The 17,764-nt window shown below is 34.1% G+C and overlaps 1 protein-coding gene and 1 long non-coding RNA gene across 2 annotated transcripts; one reads left to right on the top strand and one right to left on the bottom strand.

Moving 5' to 3' along the window:
* Nucleotides 1-4,508: 4,508 nt before the first annotated feature.
* LOC111511179 (L-2-hydroxyglutarate dehydrogenase, mitochondrial-like) lies at nt 4,509-5,840 on the top strand. Its single transcript, XM_023167191.2, has one exon. The coding sequence runs from the start codon at nt 4,509-4,511 to the stop codon at nt 5,838-5,840; it is 1,332 nt and encodes a 443-aa protein (XP_023022959.2).
* A 1,781-nt stretch (nt 5,841-7,621) lies between these two features.
* Nucleotides 7,622-11,509, bottom strand: LOC111511180 (uncharacterized). Its single transcript, XR_012467993.1, has 2 exons — nt 11,405-11,509; nt 7,622-8,329 (listed from the first exon to the last, which is right to left on the bottom strand). It is a non-coding gene; the product is annotated as an uncharacterized lncRNA (long non-coding RNA).
* Nucleotides 11,510-17,764: the final 6,255 nt, after the last annotated feature.

Below are 17,764 nucleotides of genomic sequence, written 5' to 3'. Positions count from 1 at the left end.
GGTGAAAGGTGTGTCCAGACCTGTCGAGACTCATTTGAAGGAATTTGTCAGTGGCGTATCACGATTTCCAAAGGGACTTGTATAAATTTGAAATAATATAAAGGTCGGCTTAAATGTAAAATTCAGGAAAGTTATAAAATTTGAGTGATAATTAGTAAAACTCTGACAAAATTGAATAAGTAATTCCACTTTTTGTATCATATAGAAATGCATTTTTGTCTTGCTTCGAAAATGAGGCACTATGTCTTTTTCTTCACTTTTCAATCTCAACTCACAAGCTATCACTGTTTTGAATTTTTGGTTGACGGTCCACATTATCCAAAACTTTTACCAAACACCATAACTGCAATACTCTTCTCGACGCGCCATCCACCAAATAAGTTGGCAAGACGCAAACTTGGTGGAACGCGCGTCGGGAAGAGTATTACAGTCTTGATGCATAGGAAAGGTGCTTGTTTTGGATTTATTCTACGCCAGAGGTTCCTGCCATACCTTTGATTATGGTTCACATTACACCTATATATCATGCATGTGGGCCGTCTTACGTCAAAAGTTTTTATTTGAAGATTGTTTAATAATACGTTAGCTTCAAAATGGTTAGTGCGAGAGAAAAATTAACATATGATGCAAGAATTTCCACGATATGTTCTGCGTGTCATAGAAACTTCAGGATAATCCTGTATCAAATATGGTACCTGTTTTGAGATCAGCATGTTGCATTATTCTGTGAGAAAAATATTTTCTACAGTCAACTTCCAAATAGTTCATCAAACTTTCCATATGTGCTGTTTTTTTTTGCTATATTGACTCAAAAATTTTTTTATTTACCTCTGCTCAAATCACACCTTAAGCGAAGCGTCATCATACCATCCTTGTTATCGAAAAAAAACCTCAATTTTATATATTATTGAATATCATGCCCTAATGGAAATAACACCGGCGCCACTGGTAGCCATAAACTAATTGTGACGTAGCTAAGAGTGCGCGAATGTTTAATGTTCGCTGCCATTCTAGAGGTGTCGAGAATAATGCTAGCGGCTTCGATGGAATTCCAAAGAATATTCCAGCGCCTTTGTTGCCAAATAAACGACAACGATGTTTCAAGTAGATTTTAAAAATTCATGGGATCGGATGTGACAAAATATATTTTAATTTCAACAAGAGAAAAGACAAGATGAAGAACGAGTTTTGTTATTCATGAACCATGGTACTGTGCAAGAGCTCTCTAGGAGGAATACCGAGTCCCTGTGTGTATACAACCGTGATAGCATGGTCTGCATTGATAAGGAACACTTCAAAAAGTTGGGTCCTTGTTCGAATCAGGCGAAGTCCCACTATTTGCAAAGTTGTTTCTCCAAAGTGAGAAGCTTTGCACTTATGTCTGAGGAGACTTGGATTCCGAAACGTTAACAGTCGTAAGGTATTTTTGATAGTCAAATTCACATTATATAAGAAGTTGTTGACTAATAGGACATGTTTCATTTAGAATAACTGTTTTTAATCTACGCAGCAACTTTTCGGGGTTGATTAGACATCTAGACTTGTATAGATTCAAATATCAACATTTGTCAATATATGTCGAGTTATTAGCTAAAGAAGTAGTTGTTTTCTGTCGGAAAACATATATAATGGTATAGTCAAAATGCATTTGGACTAGTCAGTGATTTTATTATCAATTTTTTCTTGGATAAAAGCTGGAAGCAGCAAAACAACCTATTATCTTACAGTGTAAATAATTCATAACTTCCGACTCCCGAAAACTCTCACATACATTTATAGTTAGTACATACATACAAAAAAATTATTTTTGTATGATTGAACATTACATACTTAATTACTTTTTTACTTCTTCAAGTCCTGAATAGTAACTACATAATTCAGAAAGAATAGGCTCTACAGATTCCTTAATCTTGAGTGATGAATTCGATTAGGAATATTTTTAATAATTGGTCCTTAATATAATCGAATCGGCAAACTCGTCCGCCATCTTGAATTCTCCAATCAATAAATGAATATGCTATATTTGGCCCCAAAAATCACTACAAAGAAATTTCGCATGGATTCGTACCATGGTTCATGAATAACAAAACACGTTCTTTATCTTGTCTTTTTTCTTGTTGAAATGAAAATATATTTTGTCACATTCGAATATGAACATCTGCCGATTCCATGAATTTTTAAAATCTACTTGAAACTTAGTTCATCATTGCCCAAATGATCTGGGTTACTTCAATATTACACAAATGCAAAATTATCATTTGTACAATTTTCTCAGGTGCCCAACATGGTTTTCATAGACTGTTTTTTTTTTGAGCAGTTTATATGAATAGTTGTTATGTTGAGCAGTATACACGCTTTGGTTGAGATTGTAGTAGGGAGAAATGTCATTAGTGTCAAATACGTCATCATTATAAAAAATGAAACTCCTGGACACCGACATCAAAGGGACCGACGCTGAGTGAAACTACTGTATACAGAAATACTGTGGATATATTAGGAATAAAAAATCATCTGGATACGATGACATCTCCATGAATATATTTCAGAATCTTCCAAGACTAGCGCTTGAAACTCTTGTCGCATTAATTAATCTTTCGTTTCGCAACGGTAAATTTCCTCCATTCTTAGAAAAGACTGTGATAATTCTCTTGCACGAAGGCGGAAACTTAGATGATCATTCTAACTATCGTCCAATATCACTTATACCGACCCTAGCAAAAATAATTGAAAAACTAGTGAAAAAAAGGCTCAATGAATTCCTTATTGCTCATAAAATCATCAAAGAAAATCAATTCGGATTCAGGCTAAATAGAACACCCAAGATGCAATTTTTTCCTTCCTGTATGAGATATATTCAGATATAAATGCCGGAGATGTAGCTGCAGCAGTATTTTGTGACCTAAAAAAGGCTTTTGACTGTGTAGACCACAAAATACTTTTGCGGAAACTACATTGCTACGGCTGTGAGGGAGTTACTTTGGATTGGTTCGAATCGTACCTAAATGGGCGCAGTCAAGTCGTTAAAGGTGATATACCTTCAAAATATATTAATATAGATTATGGAGTGCCACAATGATCGGTATTGGGACCCACTCTTTTTCTTGTATATATCAATGATTTACTGTGTATAAATACTTCTGGAAAAATTACCTTATTTGCTGACGACTCCACCATTTTATGGCATAGTAAAACTGTTGAAGATTTGAATAATAAGATAAGCAGAGATATTAATGTAATCAAGTCTTGGTGCGACTCGAATCTTCTCTGTTTTAATATAAAAAAAACAAATATATTAACTTTCAAATGTACTTTAGAAGATATGCCTCTAGAAAATGAGAAGATTGAAAATAAAGACTGCACAAAATTTTTGGGCCTATATATTGACAGTAAATTGAAGTTTGAAGCACAACGTCAACCAATTGAAGAATAAAATCTCCTCAGGGTGCTATGCAATGAGAATTATTTCAAGGGAACTTGGTACTGCCACGGCTATGAACGCATATTATGCATTAATTGAATCTCAACTGAGATATGCCATTCCTTTCTGGGGGGTATGTAACTCTACTCTGCTAGATTCAGTACTTAAACTGCAAAAGAGAGCCATTAGATATGTGTTCAAACTAGGACCGCGCAATTCATGTAGGCAGTTATTTGCAGAAAAAAAAATATTGACAGTTGTGGCTCTCTTTGTGATGGAAACTGCGTGTCTTATACACAAACATAGGTCAAAATTTGAATATATTTCTTCGTGTCATAGCACTCGCCTAAAATCTAAAAATAATTTTAAATTACCATTGCCTTCTTTATCCCTAGTAAAGGACTCCATTTTCTATAACGGTGTTAAAATGTATAATCACTTACCGTCTCATTTTAGAAATAGCTACGATAGTATTGACAGCTTCAGAAAATACACAAAAAACTTCTCGCGAACAGACCCTATTATAGTTTGCAAGAATTGTACAATGACAACTTCCAGTGAAATTGTAATTTATTGCGGGTACTGTACCGCATACTCGATTAGACTGTTAAATTATGAGTCGTAAAATTGACAAAATGTTAAAATAACATTTCATGATTGATATTTTATTTATTCATTGACACTTATTCTATTGAATAAAATGTATAATTGATAAATGTATATGTTTATATACTGCTTGTATATATAACAATTTTATTTTTATTTTCATTCTATTTTATTTATATTTTACATAATTGTGTGTATTTTGCCTAAATTTTTTTCTGTGCGTGTATATTCTACTTTGTCAACTAAACAAGAGTTTTTTCGACAATAAAGTATATTTTGATTGATTGATTGATTGATCTTTCGCTATTCAATATGATGATGAGTGTGTCTAAAATTCCAAATTGAAATCTCATTCTATTCTAATTTCTCACAACTAGTCAAATGAAAAATCGAGGTATGATCTGAGAATGTACAGGATTCTTAGATATCAGTAGAAATTAAATAACTATAACAATAAGCACTGTAACTGTCAATGTCACTGATAATGTTTCAGAATTTCGCTAAATCAAAAACTAGTACTCAACTTTTCAGATCTTTAAGTTTACATTTGGTTCAAAGCAACATCATTAAATCTCTTGAAGAAGGAATTTGTTATGACTTGGCTGTTCTTGGCGGGGGAATTATTGGAACGGCCATATCAAGAGAAATCAAGAAGAAAAGTCTCGATACAAAAACGATCCTTATAGAAAAAGAGAGCGATTTAGGAAAACATCAAAGCAGTCACAACAGTGGTGTTATTCACTCGGGAGTGTATTATAAACCTGGATCTCTCAAAGCAGAATTTTGTGTCAAAGGAAGAAACCTCTTGTTTGATTACTGTGAGAAAAAGAAAGTTCCATATAAATCGTCTGGTGAACTCATAATAGGTAACAATTATAGAGACGGCGAAATTATCGAGGTACTATTCAACAGGGGTTTGGAAAATGGCGTAACAGATTTAAAAATACTAGACACCATAGAACAAATTAAAGACATTGAGCCGCAATGCAAAGGATGTCAGGCCTTGTGGTGTCCAAACACGGGAAATGTTGATTTCAAGATCTTGACTGATAGTTTAGGAAACGATTTCCGGGAATGTGGTGGAGACATTTTGTTCAATAATCAAGTCAAGAGTATTCAAGCCTCTTCCGATTGTGAATACCCAATAGTACTGAAATGTAATGAAAATTTATACTTGAAAACGAAGTATCTCATTATTTGTGGCGGTCTACAATCTGGACCCATATTAGATTTGATAGATAGCGAGCCTACTGAAACTCGTGTATTCATATCTTTCAGGGTGACCTATCAACTATTGAAAAATTCAACAATTTCAAGAAACATCTTCGCAGCACCTGTGCTCGACTTGCCATTTTTAGGAGTACATCTAAGTCCCCTCATTAATGGAGATATACTTTTAGGACCTACAGCTGTTCCGGCTTACAATATTGAGGGCTACAAAGCTGACGAATTGAATCTCACATACCTCAAAAACACACTTACATCAGACAATTTTAAAAATATGACGAAAAGACATTTTACTAAATGTGTAGATCAAATTACAAGACAAATGCTTCCAGGAATTCAGATCAAAGAGTTGCAGAAACTAGCCTCTGTATCAGTAGATGAAATTGTCCCTGGTCCTACAGCAGTTCAAGTTCAACTTGTGAACAAAGATGGAACATTTGAGGAAGATTTTGTTTTTGAATTCTTTAAAGGAGAAGGTATACAAAGGAGAATTATAAATTGCATATTCACTCCAAACCCAGCAGCCACTTCCTCACTGGCTATTGCAGAGCACGTCGCTGAACAATTTTTTGGAGCGTATTCACATTGATTTTATTAATATATGTTAACGAAAAATACCAATAATGAAAATAATAAAAACATTGAAGACAATGGACTTGTTTCATGCTATTTAAAATGATACTGGTTTGCTGACAAACTGATCGAGTTATAGTATATTATATTTATCAAGCCTAATATTTGCAGAATAAAGAACAATTCGAGAAGCAAGAGTTTAAATTGCCGCGTGTCTGTTTACTAATAAAATTGATCGTGTCTACAGCGATGTTGCCATACTTGGCAATATACTCATTGGTTTTTAATATCCAATCACAGAACTAAATTATAGTGATTCAATTTGACAGACGTCATCTTTGCCGTTATTGTTGTCAACTCGGTGTGAATACGACTGTTATGATCCGATTTGTTTATTACAATTTTATAATTAAAGAACGTTTTCTTTTATAAAAGGTAGGTTTCGGCGGGTGTCTATTTTGCTGCACATACCGTGTCATCAGTTTACATTTTTTCATCGAGAATAGTTTGTGTATGTTTCAAAAGTGTTTTTAAGATATATTCCACTATATGGATATGGTGCATTCTTATGCTGCTTTTTATTGTGGAGAAAGGTACAAAGAAACAGAAAGCGTATTAGAATTTCATAGGAGACTTAGGTTTCGTTTAATCTTGATTATATTTATTAATAATATATTTCATACTATGAGTTTAGGTTCCCAAAGAATGAAATAAAGAAAAACTGGGTGAAAGTGGTGGAAAGAATTTACTACTATCCTTCTACTCTAGCAAAACTTTGTATAAATCATTTAAAAAAAGCGACTTTTACATAAATAAAAGGAAACGAAAATATTAAATTTGATGTAACAGTTTTTGATTTCAACTTCAAATATTCTCAACAGAAAGTATTATCTGGAGATAATACTGTGGCAGAAGGTGTGAAACAAAACGAATCAATATTTTCGCAAAAAATCAAATGCTTATTTTTATTTAACTTCATTAAGTTTTATCATATAATTAAAGGTATTACCTCAGAAGCTTTTTGTCGATCAGTTTTAGAAAAATCAGTTCTGTCCATACTTGAAGAAACTCAAACAGTAAAATTGACTATTGTTACACTGGACCTCATTCAACTTTCCTCTCAAGTTATAGAAGATTCAACAAATTACCCAAGCGAGCCTATAATGCTTGAATTTAGTAGCAATATTAGGAAAAGGTATGCATAGGTGCGTGCGTGAGTGAGTGAGTGAAGACGAACGCATTGTGCATATTATTAACAAATGTTATATCAAATATTGGCAAATCAATTTATTTTACCGAAGCCAATATTTGTGTTGGCCAATAAATTTTTTTTATAATAGTAAATTGCAGTTGAACTAATTTGAACTAAATCTTCTTTCTTATGTATAAACTTATATACTAACTATAAATTGTTGTAATGTTGTAATTTTTTGAGTTCCATAACTGTACATTATTAAGTAATGTACAAAATCATAGTTTAGGTAAATATTTTGTAATCTTTCAATTTTGTGTACCTACTAATGGTTACAACCATATTCGTGTACATTTTATTTCATGTGTATAATTTTTTCATTTATTCAAACGTTAACGAGTTCATATACACCATCATTAAAATTTCTGTGATATCAACATGAAAATGTCTACTGCCGGAGATATTTTTAAAATATCTTTTTATTGCGTTTTGTTTCATTTAGATTCCATGTATAACTAATTCTGCTTTCCAATGCATAGAAAATCAGATTTTCAATAATTAATTACGGAAAAGCAACGGTATTTTGAGAACTGAAATAAAGCGCACTGTTTTTCAATTTATAATTACTATCAAATGAACTGTAGATCAAAAATCGTGAAACAAGCCCATTACATAATTGTATAATATATATCACAATCACTAAAGTAGAGAAAAAAAGTTACAATATACATATTATACATTACACGATTACACATAGGAGTGAAGTATGGTATAATATTGTCAGTGAGTACTATATGATGAAAAACAAAAACAACTTTTTGATAGGAAAGACTTCATTACTTACGACTGTTCAATATTTTGAGTCCCGATATATTCAGAAATTCATCCGTTACATTATTTTCAGCATGTGGTATATGAATTGATTTGCCTTGCCTATGATACATCATTTGCCTAAATGATCGAGAATAATAACTGCTACCGAGTACAAATATAAAGATAATATAAAGAGAAGGGTCTGTTATAATAACACTAGTTTCCAGCCAATTTACCACTGTAATGCCAAAGGCAGTTCTTTGTTCATTTTTGATCCCAAAATGCGAAAATGATAGTAAAAACTTCCTTTTGAGTTGATAGTTTTTTTCACAAAAATGTAATTAACACGACATTCCGAATTGGCTTTTTCCTTTAATTGAGTAAATTGTTTAAAATCTGGCAACACAGCGGCTCTGTCTAGTATTCGAATCTGCTTCCACTGTATAGGAGACTTGTAACACCGCTTCTTGAACTTTCCAGAAAATACCAGAAATATAGAACTGCAATAAAAGTAGTAGGTTGACAATCGAATCATCAATATTGGTTTAACGCGAGTAGTAGTGGAAGTGAGGTGAGTAAACACGCGAAACTCGACGTACGCAACAATACAAAAATATCCAAAGTACAGAAAAGAGGCTGTGTTATATATGTGGCCAGTTTACTCCTAAATCGCAGAAACGTCCAATTAATCAAATGATCAAAGTAGCTTACCATAAGTACTTTGGATGTGTTGTTGGTGATCAAGATCGGGATTGGGCTCCTCACGTATGTTGCCAAACCTGTGCAGCAAATCTAAGTAACTGGTTAAATGGCAAACGCTCTTCTATGCCTTTTGCAGTTCCAATGATTTGGCGAGAAACAACAAATCATTAGGTACTGTTACTTTTGCATGACAAACGTGTCTGGTTTTTCAAAAAAGAGCAAACACAAAATTGTATATCTGGATATTCCTTCTGCAAGAAGGACGGTTCTTCATGGAGAAGGTTCACCAGTTCCATCAACTCCGGCAAGTTGGGAGGAAGATTTGGAAATGTATGATGACCAGGCAGGTTTCCTTGATGTGCCAGAAAAGACAGACCTTATTTTCCCGAGAGTGAAGGAAGAACACCCCATTTAGTCGAACAGCCTGAATTAAATGACCTAGTTCGGGACCTCCACTTGTCCAAAGAGACTATGCAGAACTATTAGGGTCTAGATTCCAACAATGGAATTTACCAGCCCCCAAATTCACAATATTTAGGAACCGTAACCTTGAGCTTTCCTCGTTTTTTACTATCCAGGGTGAAATGTGTGTTTGTGTAAATCTGAATGGTGTGATGAAAAAATTAGGATTTGCACATAAACCGGACGAATGACGTTTATTTATAGATTCGTCTAATACAAGTTTATTAGCCGTTCTGCTCCATAATGGTAACAAAAGATCCTCTATTCCTCTTACACCTGCAGTTGCCATGAAGGAAACACACGAAAGTATGTCACTTATTCTAAATGCAATAAGTTATAATATATACGTTTAAGTGGAAAATATGTGGTGACCTAAAAGTCATAGGACTATTACTAGGTCTTCAGGGTGGATTTACGAATTTTTGTTGTTTTCTTTGCCTTTGAAACAGTAGGGCAACACAGAGCCAATATCAACTAAAAGAATGGCCTGCGAGAGATAAATATATTCCAGGTTAAGCTAACGTGAAGAATATACCTCTTGTTTATCCCAAAAACGTTTTGTTACCTCTATTACACATTAAACTGGGGTTAATGAAAAATTTTGTGAAAGCATTAGACGAAGAAGGTGATGCGTTATGCGTTTAAATATCTCAAATACGTTTTTCCAAAATTGAGTGATGCAAAGCTCAAGAAAGGTGTATTTGTTGGACCACAAATTAGAAAACTACTAAGTGAAAATTACTAAGTGATCAACAGTTTGATCAAAAATTAAGTAATGTTGAATTAGCTGCGTGGAGTTCTTTCAAAAAAATTGTTTCGGAGTTTTTAGGGAACAAGAAAGTAGAAAATTACGAAACACTTAGAAGAACTACTTGAAAACTACTGTAGAATGGAATGTCGCATGTCTCTCAAAATCCATTTCTTGCACTCCCATTTGAATTTATTCCCAGAAAATTTGGGTGCTGTCAGTGACGAACAAGGGGAAAGGTTCCACCAAGACATACTGACAATAGAGTAACGTTACCAAGTCAGATGGGATGCAGCAATGATGAGGAATTATTGTTGGTTCCTTATGAGGGAAAATGATAATACATATAAACGAAAGTCAACATTTGCAAAATGGTTATTATGCACAAAAGACTTCATTTGAATGTTTTTTCATGTGTGTTGTGAATAAAGTCTGTTATCCTCAAAATATATTGTTTTTTTCTTGTTTTGATCTTATATTTCCCTATAATACGTGAAAATTATTGTATAAAATAAAAATAAGTACCTATAACTCAAAATATTTACGCGATGGAAAATTTTTAATGTTGAAGTCGCAGACAGGATGCTTTAAACTCTCATGTATAGCCACTATAATGTCACACGCAATTTTTTTTCTTATTTGTTGGCTAGTGTAATTTGTCAGAAATATTTACAAGCTATTTTGGACGAAGTACTTTTCGAATTGCTGAATATTGCAGCTTTGGTCACATATCCGACTCTTTAATTAGTTTAACTGCTTTTCCTATTGCTCAAACTTTGGTAGTGCAGATCGAAAAATACGAAGAAAGATTACCACTGACAAATTTGGTGAATAGATCCCATATCCAATTTTTATAGAGAAATCCATTGATCCATCTGTGAAAAAAATGTAAATATTTTTTAGAGAGGTCAAATTCTGTGAAGGTCAGCTATAGTACCCAAACTGGTGATTTGGCAAGAAAATTAGGAAGCAGGAGAATATTGTCCAAATGGAAAGATATGTTATGATTGAAGGTAGATTTTTTGTTCGTCAAAAACTGGGAATCGTGCTACATGAGGATGTAAGATATAGATTCTGACAAGATATCAGTTTTGAAACATAATTTGTGACTAACCTATGTGTCTAATTGCTGAAGAATATTCAACACTTCTTGAAAGAATACCTAATATTTGTGGAAATAGATTGGATAGCAGCTATAGTACTATCCTCCTCAAAGTTTCATATCAAGTTTAAAAACAATTGTTGGAAACACCTACCCAGAAAAAAATATCCATTGTTTAGATATGAACGAACCAAGGCCCGATATAGCATAAGAAGTGTGGATACAGCATCACTCCACCAGTCTTTACACAATGACACACAAATTACCTAAACCTCTACCTTCAATTATATGATCAGCACCTGCATTCGTTATGCAATGATATCAGATATCATTCAAAGGATTTCTATGCAATATACTAAAAATGGTAAAATTTCACTTACACAAGCTACACAATTGATTAATAAATCACGATTTTTTATGTCACGGAATAAGTTTGATCTACTTATGTCATCGATGACACTGAGAAGGTTTTTTTCTTCCAGTTTATGTCTGAAAGTTACTTCTTTGCACGATCTACACATCTATGTATAGTTACTACTTTCAACATTGTTTGCTTCTTACCTTTCATTGGAAGATTCCCACTTTTTCTTTTGTAGGGGAAGGATGGATAAAGTGGCCCAGGCAGATAAAGTGGTCACCTTCTTTTTTCGGACGAACCAATAATGGCTATCTGTCAAATACATATGGAAATAATTCATTGGTTGACGCCATATTGTCCCCGTAAACATCGACCGGGTCAGTGCTCGTCTTCAGATTTTATGGTGAATTTAATTCACCATAAAATCTGAAGAAATATGAAAATTGTGTTTTGTGGTATCTGATCTGAGGTGAGTGATTTGAAGACAATGCACGATCTCATCGATTTGGTGGAATAATGGAGCTATTCATTTTGCTGCAAAGTAGATCAATTTAACCTCATTTGTCATTTTTTATTTATTTTTCTCACTGCATGCTAAATCGGATAGAATTGCCCACCAATAGGTAAAGTAAAGTAACCTGGTGGGCTACTTTACCTCCTTAGTGCTAATTTTATCTGCAAACAAATAATGTTTTGTGTTATTTTAGGTATGCCAAATAAATTCACACGGACGTCACAGCAGCATGAATGCAGTTCAGAGGTAATGTATAAAGATATACAAGCTGTACGAAAAGGTGAAATGGCTTATTGAAAGCAAGCGATACCTTCAGTGTTCCTCGAACAACGCTCAAACGACGTCTAAATGGAATAAACGAAGACGCCGTTGAAAATATAAAAATACTGGTGTCTCGTCGTCCAATTTTTAGTCCAAAACGAGAGGAAGAATTGGTGCAACATATTTTAGAACTGGAAAACATTGAATCAGGATATTAATATAAGTACACCAGCTGCAGTTAGTCCACCAACATTTGATCCCTAAGGGGATACCGGTACAAAAGTAACACTTTGTACTTTTACTTTGATTTCTGGTTGGGTGTTACTGTTGTTTTTAAATTAATATAACCATGTATAAATTCTGTTTATGTTATTTACACTAGTAACTCGATTTATTATATTATGATGTGTTTTATATGAATGACATTAATTTTAAAAAGTCGTTAGTTGTTATTTTCGACCACGTAGGTAGGTCGAAAGTAACACGTTGTGGGTCGAAAGTAACAAGTCCAGGGATTGGTAATGAATAAATACCATATTCTACATGGCAAATTAACAAATTATTTATTTGAAGACTTCGTAATAATAACACAAATCAACTTCTGTATTTTAAATGTTCAAAAATTATATATTTGAAAAAACAAATCAATAAAAAGTATTCTTAGTTTAAATAATGAGATCAATTTAGTATGATGTTAATCATTCTTTTATAATCAGACTTTTATAACTCAGTCATTATTCTCTCACTCAGAGTCGCAATTATGGCACACATAATTCTTATCATCACCCACGCATTCCACATGGGACCACATTTTACATTCCATACATTGTATCCACTGTTCATTTGGTGCCTTCTTTGTCTTTTTTCCTTTTCCCTTTTTTTTTGCACATATCAATTTTCTCTCACCTTCTCCAGTATTAGTTTGCAGTACCATTTTCTTGGCTTTATTTCGTTGTTGGTGTTCTTATTCAATTAAGTTTTTTTCGGGAGAATCCGTCAGAATGGCAGTCTTACGTTTTTTAAGACCTTTATTTGTTTCAGTCTTCGGACCCGCTTGTGGTAAAGGTCTAAGATCTTTAGGTGAGAAATTAAACGGGTGGGTAGAATTTGTATATTGCAGCTCGCTAGGTCCTGCCACTAGTGGCAGTAGATCTTTGATCAAAAATTGAGTTAGCTAACAGAAGATCAGTGTCAGCAGAGATTGGGTCCGGTATATTTTGAACAGCCGGTGGTTGGTCATTATTGTTTGACAAATCATTGCTATCTGTATGGTGAACAGATAAGGTCAATTGATGTTGGAAGATCACCAGCTGTAGTACTTAGATCAACTTGAATGGATGATATTGCGTCAGAACTAGTCAAAATATCATTTGGCGGAATTTGTTTGTTAACTTGTAACGGCCGGTCAGTCACAGATGATGGCGCGTAGTCAATAGCAGTAAAAATTTTCTTATTAAATGGACTTATGCCGGTACAGGTGAATCCAGCAATTGCATTTCTATTAGTGACAGAAAGAGGGGAAACCAGCAAATCAGGAATAGCAGACCATGTTTGGACCCATTAACACAACATCGAGTGGTCCCAAGCTGAGATCTTGCACAGAGAGGAACATTGGTTTAGGAGAAAATTCAAGGAAGCCGCATACATGTTGTCCAACAACGTATTCAGCCAAGCTAGCGTAGAAATACGCAACATATGGAAACCCATCATCAAGCGAAAAATAGCCAACTCCTGCCAAAACGGTCATCTCCCACGGAACCAGTGAAGCGGAAAATGGAAAGCGGGGATAAGTGAAAGTACTCGAACGACCTATAAATAGTCATCTCTCGGAGGAATCAGTCCAGTCATCACTCGAAGACGATTGTAGATACTAACAATCGAAACGTCGTGAACTAACGTGACTTGGAATCTCTCCAATTTTTATTTTTATTTATTCAATTGTTCTATTTTTACTTGTATTTTATTTCACTATTATTTCATTTCAGGTTTATTTTGGTTAATATAATTGTTATTTTCAGGTATTCATTTTCAATTCTTCTTTTTTAGTTGTTTCAGGAATTTCAAATCATTTTATATAGTAGACAATGGAAGTCCGAACTAGTGAAATTCAATCCCAGGAATGTAATGAATAGTCATCATTCGACCAGGATGATTTCGCATCCAGTTGTCTGTAGCGGTGTTTATCATTTTATGGCCCAAATACTTCTATCGAAAGGCTAAAGTTTGTGTGTGCAATGGGGTGGGAATGATAGCAGTATTATTCCATTTCCTTTACAAAAATCTAGAGCTTGAATCGATATATGCGATGCATGGTTGTCGAGCAGTAACAAGCATTTTTAATCAACTGTGGGCTTGACTTGTCTCTTAAAATGTTGTAAAAACAGTCAAAATTCTGCATCCTGCACCTATCCACTAGCATTGCCGGCTCCAGCACAACCAACAGGACCCTCGCGTATCATGTGGTCTTGGAATCGTTTCAGTGAGAATACGAAAAAAGGCGGGATGTGTCCTCCTTGAGCATTGATGGCAACAGCAACAGTTACTAATCTTCCACGCTCTACTGAGGTTACTGCACCCACTTGTTTATTTCCTTTTTGAGCTACAATTTTGCTAGGTTTTTGGACAGTGCTCATACCTGTCTCGTCTATATTCCAGATATCTTTTGGCTCCAATTAGTACCTATCCATTACCTCAGCAAAGTTATCAAAAAATTTACTCACATTATGCTCGTTGAAACTTGAAGCCCGCGACAGACTTGTTGCTTGAGGACATCTCAAAGACAGGCTCGGGTGTCGTTTTAAAAATCCCGTCAACCATTCCTTACCCGCCATTGGACTACCGTGCCACTTTTCAGGAAATGTTTTTCCATTTTTGATCGCTAACTTGTAGGTCAGTTTACGTACTTCAGACGGAACCCAAAATACACTGCAGAGCACTCAATTAAATAGTCGCGTAGATTACTTTCCTCATTATTAATAAAAACTCGGTTGACGCAACGGTAACTCTCAACTGCGTTACATGACAAACATTATATTTTTTGCCAGGCCTCCAATTTCTGCACCACCTTTAAAATGCTCTTCAGCTGCTTTTCGATACACTTCCGTGTCGGTAGTTCCTCATATAGTTCTTATCATTTGTCGCGGCATTCTGTTGAAGTAAAGACACACATAAAAATATGATGGATAATTAAATCATTACGGGTACAAAAGTAACTTACTTTTGTACCCGTCCACATTTTTGTCAAAACGTCCAACATAATCTTCAAACGAAACGTTTTATACAAAAATGAATTTAAGCATAATGTAATCACTCTAATCAAGAATGGAGATGCAAAAATTCAGATTATTATCATCCTTTTGAGACTTCGTGAACATTCAATAAAAATACGTCTAAAAACTTATTTTTGATTTATGAAAACACTTAATGTCCTGTCACACAGCCTAACAACGCATGGCGCAAGCAGCGACTGAATGCAATTGAGGGGGGCTCTGGCGGCGGTAAAGCGAAGTTTGTCCATTGGATAAATCTAGAGAGCATTTATTACTTTCGACCCGCTGTTACTTTTGTACCCGGTCTCCCCTACTTAAACACACAACATCCTTCGCAGTATCGCTTTGCAACATATTTCCGATTCCCAAAGCATTGCCTAAGCCTAGAAATGTGAATAGAAAAAGAGGTTGTACGGTAATTTTAACCAGCAGCTCATATAAAAATGAGTTGCAAGAAGAAACAGTACAGTAAGAACCAAAGAAGGCTACAAGGAGAGTAAAAAAGCTACTATTGAACCAACCTTAACTAAAACTGACAAAAAACTTAAAACTAAAATAAAAAAACGTGACACGAACGTTGCTAAAAAAAAAAAGTAACAAATATACTGACGACGATGATGACCCTGAATGCTTTCACTGTGGCGAAGTTTGGTCTAAATCAAAACATGAAGATGGTTGGATACAGTGTTCTAGTTGTATGCGATGGGCCCATGAAGCGTGCCAGGGTTGTGATTTCAACGATGATAACTTTCATTGTGAATTTTGTTCCTAAGAATATTTTCTATTAGGTTCGATTATGAATTAACAAATACAAATGAAGAGGTTGTTACTTATACTCTATAGATTAGTAACTAAAAGTTGACATTTATTCGGTTGGCGTGGGTGGCCACTTTACCCTACCGTCCCCTATATAGATGGGGTAGTAGAAAGCCATAAACTTTCTTTCCCAAAAATCAATCACTCCTAAAAATATCATCCTTTCATTTTTGTTAAATATTACAGTAGTATTTTAAAGCTCTCTGTTAATTCACATAAAAATTTCATTTCTCAAGACGCATCAGAAATATTTATTTTTAAGGGCCTCGTAAAGGTCTGCTACTCGGAGCCTCAAAATGATTAGGACCATCTGTTTTTTTTCAATTTAGGGTATATATTTTCATATTTCAGAGTCAAATCTCAACACATTCGCAATATATGTAACAAAGTTTATAATAAAGTGATATTTTTTATATTTATTCCGTCAACAATGAAAATAGCATTAGTAAAAATGAACATTACAAATGTGGAACATTTTAAAAAGAGAATTCGAACTGAAATTCAAAGTAACCTAAAAATTTACCAGACGTTTTGGATATTGTAAACCCATGGAGCTCAGTTAGAACATTTGTTAATTTTTTACTGTTTATGTTTTCAATATAAAACGAATTCAGAAATTATTTTATACTTGGTAGTAATTTCAAATGTTATGGTTGAATTTTCAGTTTTTGTTATGAAAACATACCCTTTTAATATAAAAAAATGACGATGGCGTCAATCTTGTAAGATGGTGGAGCAATACATGTTTTTGAAAAAGTGTAAAACTAAAATAAAAAAAATTAGACCTGTTACCAGCTCTACCTCTGAAAATGATTCAACTCCTAAGATACTGAATCAATTTCCGACTTTATAAACACACTGTGTATCAATTAGCATATCTTTGATAGTTTTGAAGATATTTCAATCATATGGTCTATACTATGAATTCAAATGCCTTCATTTTGGAAATCGTGACTACGAAAAATTTTACTCGAAGTTTGTTGTCATCAATAGCTAATATTTCATAATTACAGTTGTGGTAGTTCTCCAGATGTTTCAATTTTTATATACAGGGCTATACATGGGGATTTCGCAAACGATAAGAGATAGAGGAGGTACTTATGATGCACTGTTTGGAACCTTTGGAGTATAATGAATATTACTGGAGTTTTTTCCCAACACCAAATCGTTATTGTTAACACCTCGACACGTGTTTCGATCACCAAGTAATCATCTTCAAACAGGAAGATAAAACTAGAAACTAACGCTTTTTGTGCTATACAGGGTGTTCCTTAAACACATGCTAATATTTAAGGAGGTTATTCTTAGACCCATTTTAAGGAAAAAACGTCCTATGGACGTATGTCCTAAACGCCTTAACTTTTGAGATACAGGGTGGCAAAGTTTTCAAAAATAATCAGTTTTTTAATAATAACTGTGATAATTTTGTAAACATCTTTGGCATATTTGGTACATATGTTCCATGCCTCAAAGCGCATTTTCTGATGTACAATTTTCTTAATTTTCTCTGCCAGTGGCGTACGTACGAGTTTTGAAATGTATATTTTTGGCGAAAAAATACTACGCCACTGCTTTATCTTGAATTAATTTTTTTTTTAATCTCCATACATTTTTGAGCACATTTGATTTGCTGGGTTTTCTTTGTCCGACGCATGGTTTTCGCTCAAAAAATTAAAAATCGCTTTACTTAAGGATACATTCCT

This window comes from Leptinotarsa decemlineata, unplaced genomic scaffold (assembly GCF_025532065.1).
Source record: "Leptinotarsa decemlineata unplaced genomic scaffold, Ldec_3_MD MMD2_tig00026363_RagTag_RagTag, whole genome shotgun sequence".
In the NCBI taxonomy this organism is placed as follows: Eukaryota; Metazoa; Arthropoda; class Insecta; order Coleoptera; family Chrysomelidae; genus Leptinotarsa; species Leptinotarsa decemlineata.
Note: the sequence above shows the minus strand (reverse complement) of the source record. Positions and strands in the feature narration are given on the sequence as shown.

Bases quoted from the DNA above. Each gene is read 5' to 3' on its own strand.
- LOC111511179 (XM_023167191.2), top strand. From the start codon at position 4,509: ATGTTTCAGAATTTCGCTAAATCAAAAACTAGTACTCAACTTTTCAGA.